General features: G+C 42.3%; 1 protein-coding gene across 5 annotated transcripts in view; it reads right to left on the bottom strand.

Annotated features, from left to right (window-relative positions):
- LOC146645438 (protein bicaudal D homolog 2-like) overlaps positions 1–20,069 on the bottom strand; it is a 39,857-nt gene continuing 19,788 nt past the window's right edge. Inside the window, exons 3-12 of one of the 5 annotated variants that reach the window (XM_085392886.1) lie at positions 15,517–15,669; positions 14,463–14,677; positions 14,134–14,380; positions 12,142–12,399; positions 11,797–12,000; positions 11,120–11,668; positions 10,492–10,643; positions 5,755–6,007; positions 4,030–4,098; positions 1–2,317 (exon numbers count right to left, since the gene is read on the bottom strand). In XM_085392886.1, the coding sequence (XP_085249012.1) occupies positions 4,051–4,098; positions 5,755–6,007; positions 10,492–10,643; positions 11,120–11,668; positions 11,797–12,000; positions 12,142–12,399; positions 14,134–14,380; positions 14,463–14,677; positions 15,517–15,669 (2,079 nt within the window). In that variant the 3' untranslated portion in view covers positions 1–2,317; positions 4,030–4,050. Of the gene's footprint in view, positions 6,008–10,491; positions 10,644–11,119; positions 11,669–11,796; positions 12,001–12,141; positions 12,400–14,133; positions 14,381–14,462; positions 14,678–15,516; positions 15,670–20,069 lie in introns of all 5 variants that reach the window. The other 4 variants (XR_014908990.1, XM_085392885.1, XM_085392887.1 and 1 more) reach the window with 4 other exon arrangements.

The raw sequence follows: 20,069 nt of genomic DNA, 5'->3' as shown, positions 1-20,069 counted from the left end.
TGGAACTTAAGTCACATTTATTGATTTTAGCCAGTATGACTACCCTTACACAGACATACCATCTCCACTAGAAAACAAACAAAACACTTTCATAGGATTAGTTCAGCAGTAATACATCAGACTTAACTGGTCCCCGCCCCAAGCCCTAATTTTTTATTTTCTCTCTTTTAAAAACACCCCGACAAAAGTTTTAACATGTTTGTTTTCAACTCTGTGTAAAGGTCCCATGACTGAGAAACATGCATATGATGTTTAGCTGTAATCAATATGCCACTAATCATAATGCACATTATTGATAAGAATACAGTACTGCATGACAGTTCAAATAAATACAGGTGAAGTCGTTATTTCATATAAAGATATCAAACTCTCATTATGGATCAATACTGAAACACAATATGACAATATAAAGTTTGCACAGCTATTTTTTGTAGTATCACAATGCTATCGCTTCCAGCAAACAGAAAACTTTCTCTTTTTAATGTAAAACAGTATCTGAATTGCACTTTTTTTTGTTAGCTTCTTATCCATATTGGTAACTTTAACGCCTCAACAAACAAGCATTGGCTATAATGGCACTATTCAAGCTTGTTGATGCTAATCTTGTTTTCTGTTTCCTGAAAACACCATGCTCAAAGATGATGTAAAAAAAGATTCAAGAGTAAAAAAAACAAAACAAAACAAACAAAAAGTCAAATTAGACAAAAGTAAAGATAAAATGCGCTCTCTGCACATTTTTAACAATACTATTGATATCACATTACCTTCACCAAACAAAGCTAGAGATACATAGATGTTTCCAATAGTACACTGATCTACCCCAACACATTAAAGATGCTTGGAGCACTTTGTTCAATAACAGGAGGCCAAAGGGATCTCTTTTGGTTCCCAATGTTTGATAAAATAAAATAAAAAAAAAACTTTTCTCAATACCCCTGAATTTCTCGAGGGGATCACTGACCTGCAGAATTCAATACAACTTGAGTTTTATTGAGCTAATTTCAAAACTATCACCTCACTCATGCAGAAAAGGGGGAAAAATTCCCTTTGCGCTTATTGCTGCTCACAGTCATTTTGAACCCAAAGTCCTCACCTATATATAAAAAACAGAAACATAAAACACTAGTCTAAGATTCTCCCTTGAAACAATGAAAGGCACTACTGGTCAGAAACGAAGAACTAAAACGAACCGAAAAACAAAACCCCGGCTCTCGCACGGCAGCGAGAGCCATGGCCCAAACTACACCTTTCTTAGTTTTTTTTCTTCTTCTTTCCGATTCTTTTTCTCATTTTCAACCTAAACGGTGTACCAAGATTTGGCACAATAAACAAAGAGAGAATGAAACAATTCCAATTTGGAATTTTAATTGTCGCAGTTGCAAAGAATTCTGAAAGCCAGCGATCCCGTTTCAGTGGAACGCCCTCGGTAAGAAGCTAGGAAAAGCACATATCGTCGTCACGCAAATTTTTCCCAAGACACAACTTACCTATTTGAGTCAGAGCGTTGTCAAGTTTCATAGCGTAATTTTTGAACTATTCCTAGGAATAATAAATACATGAAAAAACCCCAGAATTTGATCACCCTGGATTTTTGTAGAGAACATGGCAGTAGAACAAACATATGAAAAATAAAAGCAACAGCATAACACGATGTAACAAAAGGATTTTAAAATGATTATTTGATGGATAAATTCTTGAGGACAGAGTCATCATAGTACATTTGTGGTTTGTGGAGCCTTACTGTAGTGCGTATTGTTTAAATTCAAATATTTGAGGAGGACTTACAATACTACAGTCCTCCAACCTATATTGGATAACTCAACAAACCATTGTACTACCATGCTTTCCTATAGGTTAATAATAGCATGTTATAATCCTATAAAATGAAAGTGCACAGATTAACAAAACGATAAACTAAAAATAAGAGATAAAACCAAACAAAAACAGCTTGTTGATTAAGAAACGACCACATCTCCCTTGGCTTCTCAATAGAGGATTCGGAGGGATTGGCCAATTACAAGCCAAGAAGTTCACTGTACTTGCGAGGCAAAAATGGCTTCCAGCAGAGGCATCCACAATTTGGACCAAGTGTGATCCTAATGTGCATAACATAACAGAATTTTAAAATGAAAAGGGGAGGACAATTGATTCAAATTAAAAACCTGTGCTTAACGTTTGTACTTAGGTTTTTGCCGTTTTATTTTTCTTCAAGTCCAAATAGCCTAGAGTAGCGCTAACTCGTTTCGCCCAACTCAATCAGCAGCGAGAATGGACCTTGTGTTGGTACTTCGTCGTCCGTGCAGAATTACTGAAATTACTGCAAAAGTGGAGAAACAAACAAATAATGAGCATCATTAGCACTTGATTTTGGTCATTTGAGAGCGACTGTTTACAAGGTCACAGCAACGGAGTCCACGCAGACAAAGTAAGATGGCGGCTGTTGGTTAGTCAAAGCAACAGAAAGCGATGTTAGGAACTTTAAGCCGGCCAGTATGGACATTTCGTTTCTGGTGTGAAAGCGCATTCACTGCAAATCATCCCGCAGGTGCGGTTAGGAAGCCAGTGACTCACGAGTACCATGAACTTTCATTCATAGGACAGAGCTGAAGCCACATCTCACCACCAAAGGAGATGGGTCTTTCTCATTAGCCATGCAAGTAAATGAAAAATGGGTTATGCTTTTGACATGCAGGCTTACTTTTAAATCAGAAACAAGATGCATCATGAGAAGTAAAACTTAGAGGTGATGTGGGAGGAGCCTGCAGGCAGAGGTAGGAGGAGCTTTGCTGTTTTATTTTAGGTGGCATATTGCAATGACACCAAAAAAGCCAGACATTGATTTCAAACTAGATCGAACCAAGCGGGGATTAGTCTATCTAAGGAGAGGGGATTCTAGTCACAATCACATCCTGCAATCATCTACTGCTCAGTAAATCCACATAACCTATACAAGGGATACGGTTGGGAGCTTAACTAATTTGAATCAATGTCCTCTGGTTGAGCGAGCAACCAATCTCAAGGTTTTTTTTCCTCCAAATATCAGCGGGAGTTTATCCCTCAGAAAAAGAATAAAGAAAAAAAAAATATCACGGGGTGTTTTTCGCTATGCCAGCCTATTCTCATGTCTCTAAGTATCATGGTAGGATCTTCCAATTCCTTAAATTATAAACTTTCCCAAGGAGATAAGCATGCGTAACGAAAAGCACCCCTGGATTAGATTCCCCATCCAGCCACACATCTGGCTTTCTTCACCAGCACGTTTAGCTTTCTTATCTCCTCTCTCAGGAGCTGGTTTACAACACGATTAGTTCTCCCTCCTCTACTCCCTAAACCTTTTTTCTCAGCGCAAACTGATGGAAACAGAATATACCGCACTTGTAAGTTGATTGAACTTCAAACATAGGAGTGACTGACCTCTAAGGAGGCTGCGCTTTTTTTCTTTTTTCAGAAAGTGTACAATAGCCTCGTCTCCATGCTGTGTGCTGCGGCTTACGGATGCGCACTCAAGCAGGGTTGACTGCGGACATAATTCCCTGTGTTGAGAGGAATAAATGCCCATTGTATATGCATTTAAGAGGAAGGAATACTGTAGTAGAAACCTGCAAGATTATAACCTGAACATGATCCTATTAAGAATATAGAGAATTTTATATATAGCTTATTAGTAGTAGAAAATGCTATTTTTTTTAAACAAATCTTGCAGGATTTCCTCACATCAACCCTGCTTTTAGCATCATAAAGCTAATGTGTCTATGATCCACAAGCGGTACATGGATTTTATTAAACACAAGCCCCACTTAAATTTTGCCTATTTGCGTAATACTAGCTTGCAAGGGGTTAAAGCTATTGTCAATACTAAAACAGTACGTTGCTTTGTCCTCACACACCAAGCAACCCAAGAAAACAAACAAGAGAGGCCCTTCATTTCAATGGTTAAAAACCTTGTATACAAATGAAGGCCCTTCATCGCAACACTGAGATATAAACACAGGCAAAATTCGGAAAACACATCGTATGCGAGGACGTTACCTGACAAAAATATTCCTCATTCTAGTTAAAGGGTGAGTGGTGATGCTGGGGGAGCAAGCTGCTGACAATCTACAAGAGAGAAGGTCGTAGTAGCGACCGAGCAACGAGACACAGATTAGAGACATTAGGAGAGGACTTTTTTTTTTTCCAGCCACATAACCACATAGAAATTATTTGACAGCTCTCAGCAATCTCGCAAACAGCGGGGGGCAGGGGATTGGGGGGGGGGGAGTGAGAAGGAAAAGCATTAGCTCAGCTGAGACGCAAGGACAGGGCTTTACATCAACAAATAGATAAAAATATCAAGCGTTTGGGGTCGACAGGCACTTTTGTCGAGCGGTCGGTTGGATTTGTTTGCAGATTTATTGTCCGGATGTGTGAACAGTTTCGATTTGTGCTCTTCAAGGATTTATTCTATAGAGTTTTTTTTTTTTAAATCCTCTCTGATTAAAACTATATTGTATCTCTTTTCACAGTAAGCATTATATCCATTTGAACAGAAGCAGGAACCTGAGGCACCTATGCTGAAGTGCACTTAATTTAGATGTGTCGATTTGTCAAACCTTCTTTCTCGTAATATGGCTCTGAATGAATCCTTTGCAACATAATGGGTCACAGGGATTAGACAGCCCTCTTGTATCACACCAATTAACTCCTCTTTTCTATTAAAATTAAAAAAACAATGTAGAGCCCTGTAGTACAGAGTTTTGTCTGGTACCACACACCTAACAACAGAAAAACAGTTAAAAAGCTCTCAAGCATTTTCAGCTGCAAAGCCATGCGATTCTATTGACCCTATAGTATTGGTGTGCTAGCGTCACAGCTTTAAAATTAACCTGAAATAAACAGCTGTGGTCACAAGTGCTCCTTTTCCGCCCAAACAACTTCATTGACCCACTTATGATTTTTTTTTTTTGTATTTCTGTGTAAAATCATATTATGCTCCCCTAGCAAAAAAGCAGAGGGAGCTTGCATATTCTAGTTCCTTTTTCTGGTTGTAAACATTAGAAAGTGGGCTGCCGGGCACGGTTCGGTCCTGGGGGGACCAGGACGGAGAGGCAGAGGAAAGAAGGGGCCGTTTTATTTATTCGGAAAGGAGCACCAATGCCGACAGACAAGCCAAAGAACAGAGGATGTCAAGTTTAGTTGTTAGAGCATCAGAGTGACATCATCTTTACACGTCTCCACCTCAGCAATGTGTTAATGTGACCAGGCAAGCCACTCCGGGGGGCCAGAACAAACAAGCACAGAAGCTGCCAGCTTTTACATCATACGTACAGCACTATGACAGCGGAAAGAATAGACAACCCATAATATCCACAAACCCCCCAATATAACCAGGGCCTTATAACCCACATGCCATATATGTCTACTACAGTCCAAACGTCTAGTGCACACTGTACATACACTGCATTCCCCTAAGCGTTTATAGTAGCACACACGAGCAGCTGGTTAGTAACACATCAGTCCCTAGAGGAGCGCAGGCTGGCCATGGAGCTAAGCGAGCAAGTGGGGCTCTTTAACACGAAGGCAGGGAGGGTTTCGGCCCGTGAACCCCCTCCCCTCTGTACACAGCAGTCCCATGCGGACGTTTCTGCCGCCTCAGTCGCAGTAGATCTTGTACTTCTCGCTGCAGAAGACCACGGGGCCTCCCAGGATGCCGCTGGGCACAGAACTGCTGTGCTCTGGTCGGCCCGAGACAGAGCAGGTGAGACTCTGACTTACATGCGGGTTGTTGGTGGTGGTGGTGGCGGCGGCGCTGGCGGTGCCGGCGGCCTTGCTGCGTGCTTTAGCACGGCCTGCGTTGCCTCCCCGACGGGTCTGCTCGTGATCAAACTCCAGATCTTCCAGGCGCTGCGTCAGGGCGAGCTTCTGCTGGATAGCCATTCGCAGCAGAGAGTTAAGGGTTTTCTTCTCGTCCTCTGCTGCGGCCAGCTGTCTCTGCATCTCATCCAGCTGGGTAACATACTCATCACAACTGCAGGAGAAACACAGGCAGAAAAAAAAAATAATGTCAGATTTGTTCACCGACTAAGAGGGTTTCCTGTGACATATCACAAGAGGGCATTTTTGTGATATTACTTAACATGAACCTCATGCCGCACCTCAGATTTGATTCACTGACAGAAACACTCAGACACACATTCAAACCCACACATCATAAACTTCCTGCTAGTGTAATAAATTAGCCACCAGCAGGTGGAGCCCATGAGCCACAACATGAAGGCCTGCAAGACTGCCCAAGCTTCTGAAATATTAACCTAAGACTTCACCAGCCATTTTGGTCCTCTTCAACAAAGTCCCCCCAACGAACACATTTTCAGCTCCACTTAAAACATTCTGCAGCTAATTTGCCAGATATAGTAACAAACTCTCACCGCACTTCCCGTCATTTCATAAACTGAAAATTAAACCCATACTTTTTATTTGTATAGCTGCTGCTGCTAGAGGGTATGATTTACATTCATGAACAGGTGAGACATCTGAGAGCAGCTTGCAGCGCCTTGGGATAATATGAATGTATGCACAGTGGCAGTTGAAGACAGATTACATACATAAGGGATGAAATCATTAGCCTACAGGTCAAAGGGAAGATTATTTCTGCATCACCTGAGAAAAAGGCAGGAGGGGAGCGACAGAGGAGAAAAATTAAGACGGGGAAGAGAAGAATGTGGTTTATTGCTCTGAGGTGTAGCTGTTCACACCTGATCTCCAATTTTCCAGTTTGAATGAGACAGCATAACTTCTATGCCTCCCTTGCATCTCCCATCTGTGTGTGAAATAGCACAAGATATGAAGTCTGTCTACTAACGCTCGTCATCACCGGGTGCTGCACTGCGGCATTATCACCTGTCTCCCGCTGTCCTTGCACACGTGTTAGTGTGTGAGTGTCTAAAGCTGGACAAGTATAAAAAGTGGGACACCTGACAGGATTTCAAGGTGGGGGGTCCATATCGCCACTCCCCATCTGCTGCTGTCGTGCTCCTGTTTCCTTTATCCCCTCTCCTGGGTCTTATCATTGCCTTTCAAGCCTCATCACTTCCTTGCTACAGTCTCTCTCTATCTGCCCGAATCAGTCACTTTCTCTCTCATCTTGCTCATCCCTGTTTTCTGTGCTGCTGACAAAGCAAATCGAGTGACATTCTTCAGTAATGACTGACAAACCTATTGGGAGGGAAGGGCTGAATACGTTAGTGAGCAGCACTTAATTGCCCAACCGTACAGCACCAAAGTTCAGACACAATTTAACTGTTGGGCAGCCTCACCTAACTCACTTTCATTTATTTGAAATTAATTATTATTTATTTTTTGTTAACACCCTAGCCTGAAGCTATAGTCTGCAAACTCTTTTCTCTACGAGCCGTAACTGTCATTACCGATCTGTTCTGTTTTAGTCAGTGTTTAGCAACTGAACTGCTGCTGCAGAAGCGATAAATAAATAACATAAAATAAAAAAATTCCATAAAAATAATGCAAAGCAAGCAAATAATCTTTCAGTAGGTGAAGAATTTATCAGCTTTTTCTTTAAAAAAAAACAAAAACAAGAACGTCTTGAAGGGAGCATCTGCAAACAGGAAGCGCAGATGTTTTTGCTGCGTGTGGTGCTGCACGTGGTGGTGGGCCATGTGAACCCTGGCCTTGCCAGACCACCAAACAAATATAAACCATGGCCCCCTCCTCTTGTGTATGCAGCTTGATTCCCTCTGGGACACACACCCAGACAATAGGGATCAGTGCTACCTCATTAAACCCAGTATGAGATTTGGGAACAACCCGGGAGCAAGAAGCGAGCTGGTGCACCTTCAGACAGTTCAGTCACTCTTGCATAGGGGTGGGGGGCATTTTTCCCGGGAAAAAAAGAGGAGTCTATTCTAAGCAGTGGGTGGATACAATAGGAGTCTTTTTGCCCTGGTGATCGGGAGTTCTAGCACAATAGCCGAAGGGGGCCAGGAGGCGACGGCTGGCCTTTTGAGCATTAGGAATCACAATATTCACACTCTGACAAACAAGCGCATTATCTACATCTCGCTGTAATGATTTACAGTAGCTGCTGACATTTAAAGGCTGTGACTACTAAAACATTCATAACCAATACATGGTCAGCTGTGGTCTCGTCTAGAGCTTGATTGGTCATGGTGGTATGGATCACACACACACACACACACACACACACACACACACACACACACACACACACACACACACACACACACACACACACACACGAGGAGGTACTTCTTTAACAAAACAAAGAAAGTTAAAAGGGAAAACAACTAACATAGAACCAACACCAGAATAGCCAGATAACTGAAGGTGTACATTTTACAAGAAAACGTGATTTGTGTAAATGTTCGGACAGTTAATCAGCGAGAGCAGAAGGCACAAGCATGTCGAGGCTTGTCTTAGGAATGTCGGAGGCAGAAGCTTACTGTTAACATGACACCAGATACTGCAGCCAGAGAGGCACACATACAGGAGGGGACAGTGAAGCCCATATACACGCGTGATAAACATTCCTGTGTTGCTTTCGTGAAATAAACTAAATAGAATTACTCCATCCTATTTGCTATTTCTGTTAAAACAAATATTGTTTTGTTAAATTGGTTTTAAAAACAAAAATGTTAATAATAAGTCTGGTGTGTCTTTTAGTCCTATGAGTATATTATGTGCCAATTCCCTGAACAATAAGACCATAAAAAGCCCCACATATTCTTTCACTTCCACTTCATCTCTCTTCCCCTTTTGTCAAAGACTATACATCATTTGAATCCACGAGTACACATCTCAGAAATCCTCCTTTGCAGACTTTGTGTGAGCAGTGATTATCTTGAAAAGTGGAAGAAAAAAAAAAAACTATCAAACTAGACTCCTGTAGTGGGTTGTAACTAAAGGCCTGGTCCTTCCTCTCTTTCTTTTCCACATGACAAGAGAACCGGGTGTTTGGCTGTGAGGAAGGATGGAGGGGGAACAGGGGATACAAAGAGGGGGGGAGTGTGGGAAACTTCATTCCGGCGAGTCCCCCTGCCTCTCAAAAGAGTCCCCTGACCTAACTCTGTGTCATATAAGACACAATTTACATACCAATACATGAGTCCCATAAACAGTGAATGTAAATCATACATAGTGGTGTGGTGCTGGAGCAGAAAGCCCAACAACATAGTCGGTGGAGCTGCTCTGGGCATACGGAGGAATAAAAACACATGGACTGAAACAGGAAGTAAACAGGAAGCTGTGATGTGCTCAAAAACATCTTAACCCTCTCCGGCAAAACAAACTCAAAGAAAAAAAACATGCAAATATGATCTTACACTTCAGCTGCTCTCCTCTGACACATGACACAACTATATAATACATCCTGCAGCAATTTAGCTCTGCAGTATATACAAAAAAGCCTGTGGTGACACGCCTATATTTGCAGCCGGATGAGTTTTAGAACTGTTACTAATTGATTGGGCACTGCAGGTATATGGAATTACTTCAGCTACTGCACTTCAGCGATCTGTATTGAATTTCTGCATGGGTAAGACGAGGGGTGCTGAGCTGCCCACACACACTCCCTGCAGCAATTATACTCTTCATTGTAAAAACTCGCCTCTCCCTACCCTTCTCTTTCCCCTCTGCACAGCTTGAACTTTGCTGTGGAATGTAATACAGCTTTAAATGAAGGACAGACTGCCTCAGCATCTCTGCAGTGCTTTCTGGAATATAGCTAATATTTACAGGAAGAGCGGGCATCATTGTTTTAAATGAAATTAGCTATCAAAAAAGCACATCAAAGCACAAAAATATTGTTCACACATGCACATGTGCACACCCAAAAATAAACAAGCAAGCAGCTCATGAGTCCTTAGTGTACTACGTGTTGAGGGGTGAATGTGTAATCCATCCCAATCTGAGGAGGGATTATGCGCAGAACCTTTGACCGGCTTCTCTTTGGAATCAGAAAAGATTAACATGCGTGTTGACCCATCTGACAGACACACACACCAAGTCACCGGTCACAAACAATGGTTATCCACATTAGGCACCTTCTGTTATTTATAGTCTGAATCTGTACAAATAGAAGGGATTTCTGGCTATGAATGAACAACACAATAGTGTACTTAAATATGTCATGTTTCAATATTAAAAATAAAGCCAACATATGGTAAACATGGATTACGTTATGACCATAATCTTATCTTCATGCTACCTGGTTATATTGTGTATGACCTTTGTGTGCTGCATGTGCGGCATTAATAAGAATGACACGTGTCTGTGTTACAGCTGTAGCATAGCAGCACAGTATGGAATTCATGCCACGACTTGCTACTGTCACAACCTCCTCTGGAGATATCAAATAAGTAAAGAATTTACCAGGTTACAATGTTATGTCAGATAAAGACTTTTGTGCTTTTGATGGCAGGATGTAGATAAAACATATTTTCTTGACCATCATGCAGGTGCTGGCACGATTCTTACCGTGTGGCAAACATAGCCCGGAGAGAGGAAAAGGTGGCAGCGTCCTCTTTCAAAGCTTTGAGCTCATTCCTCAGTTTCATCATGGTCTCGGTCACCATTGCCTTTTCATTCTCATACTTGCTCTTCAGGTTGGCCAGAGCCACTTCAGCTGTCTGTGAGTTGGCAGAAAGAACAAAAGGGTCAAAGCACCTGGAAGAAGTTGGGGTATGCTTGCTAATTCTTTTATTATGGCGCATGATTTCAGCTGCTAATGTTCATTTTAAAAACCCTAGCTGTGCGGTTTATGAGTTATTTTCACATCTGTGTTCTAATGCACACTGTGTAGCCACATGCATACTTCAAATGGCTACCAAACAACTGCATACACACTCCGCCTCTGGGTTATGGTTCTTTTTGCTTTGTAAAGCTGTTCTCTGAATCTAACCACACAAATACTCGAGGCAGCTGTCACCATACAGCCGCTCTCTCAACCAGTGTTTGTTATAGATCTAGACTGTAAAGAATTTGCTTCAGCAGCTGAACACACCCAAAATAATTCCCCCTACCTCTATTTCTAACTTTTGTGGACAATGACAAATGTTTGTATTGAGAGTACTTTGTTTACAGACGCTCAAACAGATCAACCTACCTGCTTGTTGGCCTTGAGGACAGTGCGCAGGGTGGCAATCTGTTCCCTCTTGGTGCTGAGCAGGGATTTCAGTTTGAGGATCTCCTCCATGCAGGCTTCCTTGTCCTTGTCGGCCACAGTGCCCAGCTCCAGAGAAGCAACCCTCTGGCGTGACAGCTCGGTGGTGCGGTCCACTGCCAGCTGCAGGTGCTTAATCTGGTCTCTGATGATGGCAACCAGATTGTAGATGTTCATGGGCTCGCGTCGGTGGTCAGACACAGGAGAAGGCAGGGAAGAGATCGGGGAAGGTGCTCCATCGCTCAGGTCGGTCTTACTGGGCTCAGGGAAGAGGCCCTTGGTGAGCAGGATGGGAGAGCGGCGGCCGCGGCCTTCCGGGCTGCTACGACCACCCTTACCCTCTTTGTAGAAGTCGAGCATAACGCGGTTGGGGGTTTCGTTGTTGCACATGCAGACATGGTTGTAGAGGGTGGCCAGTTCTTCACTGAAGGTGACCAGCTCATCCTGTGCCACACTCAGACTACCCTGAGACTCGCCTGCCACGTCACTCAACTGAGAACACACCAAAAAAAAACCCAAAAAACCCTGCATTATTTCACTACAAAAAATGAAAAAGCTTTTTTAAAAATAAGGCATATATAAAAACATCAAAAATAAACATGTCTAGAGAAACACCTCACCTTGCGCAGCTCTTTCTCAAGCTTGGCTTTCTCTTCTCTCTCTGCATGGCTGGTCTTCTCCAGAGTTGTCAGGTTCTCTTTAAGTGTTGTCACATCGGTTGCCAGACGAGTGCGCTCCTCTTCGTAACGTGACTGACAGGCCTGGTATTCTGCTTTCAGGGTCTTCAGTTCCTCCTTCAGCTCTCCTGCCTCTGACACCGCAACCTAGAGAAGCAAGATCACATGCGAGTGTAAATGAAACCCAAATGCACGACATTTTTCGGACTTGACCCTATTTCGTTTTCCTGCAGGTTTCAAATTTAATTTGACATTTTGCGCTGCCTACAACGACCACGTGCCATTTACCTTGTACTTGCACTCCAGGATCTCAGGTCCGTTGATGTCAACCTCATAATAGTCTACATCTTCGTGGCTATCGCGTTCTTTCTCATTATCCAAAGCAGACTGGCGCTCCTTGCTGGCTTGGAGCTTGCGGATGGCATTGAGGTTCTCTGTGAGGCGGTTGACCTTCTCCTGATGCTCTGACAGAGCACCGTTCGCCTGCTCTAGCTGTTTCTGGGAGTCCTGCAGAGTGGACATCAGGTTGACCTTCTCACGCTCCATCTGTGTAGAAATGCAGAGACACAATTAGCAAAAGGACCTCGCCCTGTAACACATGCACTTTTGCAGTTTTTGTTAACTTGCTAATCTGATGAAGGACTCGTGTCTTTAAATCATGTTATATATCTGGATTGTCTATCATGTATGTATGAGAGGAATATCGCTCGCTAGGTCTGACATCAGAATCAGGATGACCTTGACAGTCTGCTGGACTCAGTTCAGCTCAGTGCTGGCAGACAGCCTGGGTGTGTCATCTTACACAAAGACGCACACAAAGTTGTGCTTTTGCAAGCACTGAGCTATTTCGGAATCTGCTCTGTAAATAATATTAAAGTATCATGCTCATCTGCATGCATAATTTATTATTTCACAATAGCTCGTGAAGATTCATTTCTAGAAGTGACTGCATGCTTTACCAGATCGGCTTGTTGTGCTCAAGAGCACTCCTTTATTTACATCAGTGGTCACATTAAAAACTTTTATGAGACACCAATGCTTGAAATAGTGTTTATGGGCAGTCAGCATAGCAGTGGCCATCCTTATCCTGCAGAATCTGTCCTAAATGCTGAATTGCCAAGGACTAATAAGTTAACTTCCAATGAGTGGACGTTTGGGATTTATCTCTAAAGGAATAAGAATAGTATGAGTTAAGACACAGGAGCAGCAGAGTTTGACTAAATGAGAAGGAATGTTTTTTGTTTCCTCTGCTCTGATTGCTGCCAGGAATCTGTGGAGTGATGTGTCAGAAGGTCTTAGTGGGCTGAATAATATGTTGTTGGGTCATATCAAACATGGGATTTTGTCACAGTCTGACAGTCTGTCTATTACAATAAACAGCACTGTGGTGGCTTCAAGTTCCCACATTAATCCAGCAACCATATTTATGTTTGATGAAGGGAGAAAAAAAAAAAGACTTAGGCATCAAATCATGGTGCCCAATCAGTTGTGGCCTTGGACTCATGGAGTGATGATCAAGCAGATGGCAGGTCCTCCGGTGCCACCACCCGCCGCCTTGGGGTCACACGGAGCAGGATATGTGTGCGCGTCTCCCTGGATTAACTTTGCTGTAAGGAGATTTAGATCCCTGCAGCAGACTGGGGCACGATACAACGCTCCGCTGTAAGATCACCTTCCGTTCAACCAAATATACACTGAGATTTCAGGTCAGCTACACCCAGTTAACACTGAAGGAGTCCATCCCCACAGCCCTCCAATAAATTCTAGTGTAAATGTGACAATTTTTAACTTGTAACTTGTAAAAATGTAAAACCATTTAAAGATGTTTATGAGTGTTTGGGAATTAATTGCATTTTATACAGACATATTCAACTTTTGCTATTTTGCCAACAAACATAAATAGAGTGAACAAAATAGGATTATTTGTAAAAAAAAACCAAACAAAAACAAAACAACCCAATCAAACTGAATTTCAAAAGTTGAACATTATAACTTCCAGTATTGCTGAACTATCAGATTACTTTGATCTAAGTGATGCTAATAAACTGGCAACTGTGAACAGTCATAGTTCAAAGTCTAAAAAACCACTTACATGAGCCACTAAACAGGAATTGCATGTCTTTCGTTCTAGCGTTTCCTGGTAATAATTCAGTGTGTAACAGCATAAAAATGATTCACACCCAATAAGAGAAATAAGCTGAGAAAGCATTGCTATGAAAACAGACCACCGTATATTGTATCGTGAGCAGAAAACACAAGCTCTCATGCAAAAACACAAACCTGCATCAGCTGCTGTTTGAGCTTCTGGATCTCTGAGATGTTAAGTTCGCTGAGCAGGTCATCAACAAGGCTGGGAACAGGACGGAAAAGCTCTTCTTTCTTAGGCATGGGGATCCGGTTGTCGTCAGTGATGGCATTGGCCAGTTTGATGAAGCCATTCTCATATCCGTGGAGAGCCTCGTCGTTGTTAGGTTCAGTTGCAGCATCGTCGCTGAACTTGAGACCATCCAGAGAAATGCTGAGAGGACTGAAGAAACAATGTGGAAACTGTATGTTATTAAGAGCTTCTCTTGTGAAGTGTATGAGAACCTGGTTTCTGTTCCATTTACCTGTTGTACAGAGTGTCACCAATGTTCATGTAGTGGGAAAGCTCTTTCCGCAGGGACGCCTTCAGCTCACGCTCCGTCTTGATGGTCTCCAGAGCCTCACTCAGTTGACGTTCAGCAATCTCCTTTAGACGGATGGCATCCTCTAGCTGGCTGTTAAGGAACTGAGTGTCCTCCTCTAGGCGACGGATCTCATGCTTCAAACCCTCAAACTCCACCTGGGAGGACAGGAAACCACTATCACGAGTTTCAGAATCACAGAATGCATATTAGCAGCTCCAATTAAAATGAGCCCTTAAGCTGTAAAATTGCTCAAGATAATGTTAGGTAAGAACACATCCATCTGATTCTCCTTTTAATTTAGATTTTAAAGGGAATTTGATTTGGGAATCCTTTTCATTCCCTAAACAGCAGTAATATCTGTATAATTCATGCCATGTCTAATGAATATATAACACTATCCAAGGGGTTAAGAAGAGGATCAAGAGCTCAGGCATAAACAGCATCATCAAGTGGAAATATCCATGCTGTAAATATAGCTGCGCTTTATGTAAAAAGAGGATTTTTTTTAGCTTTCATGGCATTTGAATAAACCCAGGAAGTGTTTTGTACCATGATAGACTCTCTGATATAGCTGCTGAGTCTTTCAAATGCTCCCACAGCAAGACATTATGGGAAAACAAGAAGAAGCTGAGGATGATTTTAATATCACACTTAAATCTGAATGTTAAAGCGCAAAGTTTTTGAGCTTGTATGTAAGAGGGCTACTAAAATCCAGCATACAGTTAATGTATGTTGACAAAGTAGGTGGTATGCCTGAAGCCACCAGTGTAATTAAGGCTAATCTTTTAAAGCATCTGCAATATAATGGAAAAATATTTTTAGTTCATTTAAATATGCCAAAGAGTGAGCTTCATGATAGCAGTGAAGGCACATTTAGTTTATTTTTGCTCTCATACCCATCCCTTTTCATTTTGCTAATATAATTCCACCTGTAACACAATTTAAATGATTCAGGCTTGTGACATGAACAGCTGCAGTGTTGCTCTCTTCTCACCTGACTTTGCTTGAGCATGGAGACCTGCTTCTGCAGTGAGATGTTCTCTTCCTCCAGTTCGGTGTAATCCTGCAGCAGACGAGACTCCCTGAACTTGTACTCCTTGATGTCATCGCGCAGCTGATTCCTCTGGAGCTCCACCATCTGGCTGCTCTGTAAAGCCAGAGGAGATAGGCAGAGAGAGAAGAAGAAGAGCTGTCAATGACCACTATTTCAATCTTCTTGGGCCAAGTGTGAGAGATGCCAAGTGACTGGATATTGTTGCTTTAGTTTAACCTTTTGTGTCACGTGGGCTCTTTAACACTTTAAGAGCGCCCATCTGGTCAAACTAAGTGTGTGTGTGTGTGTGTGTGTGTGTGTGTGTGTGTGTGTGTGTGTGTGTGTGTGTGCGCGCGCGCGTCTCTTTGTGTTCGAGAGGGAGGTGCCAGGTGTCTATCTGGGCAGCGGGCCACAAGTGTGCTTGCCTGCCAGTTCTGATGGCACCAAAGAGACTGAAGCCTACTTATCTCTCCTGGTGACAGCCTTTCAGTGGCTAGAAAGCTCTGTAGTGGTCTAATTTTCTAAAGAGGAGTCTCATTAGGGTTGATTCCCTGTACGGAACTACAGAAGGACCATTTCCAGAACAAGAAATGGCAATGGTTATCTACATTTCATTGCAAAATTGTCTGATATACTGATATATGCTAAGTTGTGTCCCAGTAAAGCAAAATGCTGGTACAAAAGAAAAAAGAATAAACATGCAAAGAGTCATTATGTCAATAGTGTGATTGCTTAGCAATTATTGCATGATAGCATGATGTTTTCCAAATGCAGTTTGAGCCCTCTTTCTGTGTAGAAAAGGCACCATTAATTATATAAAGGGTTAGAGAGGTAAACGGCATGTCCTTCCCCCACGCCAACAAACTAAAAGCCATAAGGATCCGGTCAGCCCTGCTGAGCCACCCATGTCCTTACTAGCTTGTCTAATGCTTTTTTATTATTGCTGCTGATTCATTCCAAAGCACAAGTAACCTGGACTTAGGTGAGAAACATCACAGTTCTCAGGTGAAGTAAGTGGACACTCGCTAACAGCTGTTGGGCGCTGTGCCTTTTCAACTAAGTGAGCATGTATGCAAGTACTGGGTGGCAAAGGTTCAATCCACACACACCTGAACAGGAGAAGAATCTGCGTATATTTACATTTGTTTCTCAGAAAGACAAGAATAGCAGCCTCTACGTTTTGGATTTGCATGTGTGTTTGCGTGCTGGTATATATGTAATGCGTGTCCTTCCCTTGGCAGCGATAACCTAACAACAGAGGGACAATTAGCCTCCCAATCCCTAGCCAGGTGGCCCCTTCCTCTCATGCAGTCGTCATGTGTCCAAATCACAATCCTTGCTCTCAGATCCTTTCAGGATAAAAGGAGTCACTCCTGGGAGGTTTTCTATTTGCAGAATTTCTCATATCGGCATCATGTCAAAACTGAATTCACATCAGTGAGATTTGTAATGGAAGCAGAGTGAGGTAATAACACCTTTTAGTCCAATATGCACAGAAACCTTCAGAGAGAAATGACCTACAGGAGTCACACATCACTCATAACTGAGTACAATATCTTTATTACATAATGAAACTGTTTTAAAAGTAAACAATAATTCATCCTTCTAAAAAAAAAAAAAAAAAAAAACCTATCTCAATATTATGTCTCAGGAGACTATTTCTTGTGACTCTTTTTGGAAATAGAATTTACTTGCTTACTAAAAAAAAAATAACAAAGAAGTTACTAAATCCCCAATGATGACGAGTACACACACCCTGTCCTCTGTCTCTGTAATAATTAATCACTTTTTGCAGACCTGGGCTAAAGCTGACGTTCGAAGGTGCATTAAAATTCAACAGGGTTTTGGGCATGTCTAATGAGTGTGGGTGTTTGCTGTGCAAAAGCCCTGATGTCGGTGCATTGCTAAATAATGCATGAGCTCTGTCCTACCACTAAGCTTCTGCAGAGTGGTTCTGACTTCTGAACGAGAGCTAAATTAAAGCAAAAATAAAAAGAGCTTTGGAGAAATTCAAAATAATATTAGATTAAAAGATTCGAGTGTTTCATTAAGGCTCAGACGAGCTGTGTCAGCTGGCTTTCAGGTCACTTTCTTGTCAGGGTTATGTGCCTCAGCTGGAGGGTCAGTGCTGTTTGGTCCAAATGAATACAAGCTGCCGCTGAACCTGATTAAGATCCCACTCCATTCTGATTTAAATGCATGGCAGGGTCTTAACCTTTCACCTTGCTTCTACATCCTCTGCTACACTGAGCCCCCCAAAGACTGAGAACAGGGCAACAGCCTGGCTGTGTGACAGAAAATGTAAGTAAAGGCTGTGGTGGCCACATGTGTTCCTGCTACAAAGAACAAATAACATTTAACTGGGAGAGAGAAATGAGGCTCCCCGGGGGATGTTTTTGATAATTCACAATAATGTGGGTGTGTGTGGCTGTGAGGTGCGACATTGTGAAGGCAATTTGTGGTGCCGCCAAAGGAGAGCGGTGACAAGGCGCCGCGATCACAGGCTTAAGTGTGGTTTGTAACTGTTGTCACTACAGGTGACGTCTGGACAGCTGCCTTAAACAACAGCCGCGTACGCCCCCCCAAACACACACACACACAGAGACAAATGTGCCACTTTATGCAAAGTGGGTGGCAGCAAAAACACCAGGTTGTTCAGCCACGCTGCATCATTATAGCAAAGGCACGATATATTAGATATTTAAAACAGAGATGGGGTAGTGTGTGCATGTGCACAGACTACACACAGCAGAGTTGTGAACATTCAAGGTCATACAGTCAGGAGCGAGAGAGAGAGACACAGAGACGTAGAGCATCTTCCAGCTAGACAGTCTAAACTCTCTCCATTTCAAATCTCGAGCTTTCTTGTCACCAGTAAACTGCTTTTGACAGCATAGAAAGGCTGAGCCCACTTAAATCTCCCAGAGCTCGGAGCAATTTCCAAATGTGTTTTAGCCACTCTAACCTCTATTTATATGAGAAATGGTTCCATCAGCCAGTAAGCCACAGACGCAAAGTTTCCAGATTAACACAAGTGTAGATTAGGAATGTTTTAATGCTTTGTTAAAGGCCCTGCTGTGTTCTTAATAACACCAGAGAATCCAGCTTGCATTTCTGAAAAACAAAATCCATTTTTACTAGTCTCTTACCCGGGGTTTGCTTCCCTGAAAGCGTTGCCTAGACTCCCAGATGTCACAGAGCTGTATTATTTATATTACAGCACAAGCAGGCCTACTATGAATATATTTTTATCCTCTTTCTGCTCCTTCTCTTAACACACTCACTCCACTGACCTCAATTTCACTCTATATCCTCACTTTGCACATATTCATTTTTTCCCCCACAAACATACACAAAGTGCAGAGAAGCTCCCAGATGACCTGAAGCAAAGTGCACATCAGCTTAATAATATTTTATTTTTTTTACCCCCTTTCTCAGCTTCTTTTTCTGACACCACTGATCTGCATTTTGCACTAAAACTGCTGCTTTCATTTTCCAACCCTCACCTCTGCTCTTGCATCCCAGAATGCTGTAAGAGGCAGTGTGATAAACTTTAGCCCTATCATATCTTTCTATCAGATAAAACCAAGATCGGACAAGTTCAGTGATTATAAAAAGAAAATAATAAAAACTTTAAATGCCCTGCAGTCTCTAAAGTAACTCAAGGTCACGTCAGCTCATGTTTAGTCTAACTAAACTTGCAGCCAAAGCCATCTCTTAAGAAGAGACGAAGAATAAATCACAGATGAACTCAACCCCCCCAGTATAACTTCAAACACAGCAAAGGAAAAATAAAGCCTAAGGGCATCCTACTGCTGTCGACACCAAGAATGTGGGTGAAAGTAAAACTGCTTTTATCCTCCTTCCTGCTGCAACCAATTGTCATTCTCTTCATCTTACCCAGACTCCACTAGGGAGCAAAAACACAGCCAAGGTCACACTTTTCACTCAGACTGTGAAAAGCTAAAATGTGAATGGAACCTGGTGAATGAGTGGCTGGTGGTACTTAGCACAATGCGACACTGTGGAAAAGCCCACAGGGTGTACAGTGAATTAGTGTTTTTGAGGTCATTTGGATGAGAGTGCAGAAGAGTGAACAAATGTGTTTACACCCATTAGTTTAAGTGAACGTGTAGGCCAATGGGTTTGTTGTTGATTTATTAACATCCATTAATCTACCATGAAAACCCTGATTGGTGCTTGGAATTAAACCTTAAACGAAGAATGCATGTTCAAAGCTTTATGCCATAACTTGACAAAAAGATTCAGGCAAATTTATCTGCCATTTTTTGTCGTAATCTTACTTACCAACAAAATGTGAAAGTACCCAGATGCATCAGATGTTCCCTCAGAAAGCCTGAGTCTAGAAGAGAAGCAGCTAGCTAAAGTGATAATGTTGTTTCTCTAATTAACCCACATAATATCTGGAGGGTTTGACTAGGATGTAGATCACTACTATATCAAAGGACAACAATAGACCTGAAGTGAAAGCACAAGCAAGTGTGTCAACACAA

The sequence above is a fragment of the Rhamphochromis longiceps genome, linkage group LG20 (genome assembly GCF_057381845.1).
Source record: "Rhamphochromis longiceps isolate RC_006_pf linkage group LG20, R_longiceps_female_GT1.1, whole genome shotgun sequence".
In the NCBI taxonomy this organism is placed as follows: Eukaryota; Metazoa; Chordata; class Actinopteri; order Cichliformes; family Cichlidae; genus Rhamphochromis; species Rhamphochromis longiceps.
This window is presented reverse-complemented; position numbering and strand designations above follow the sequence as displayed.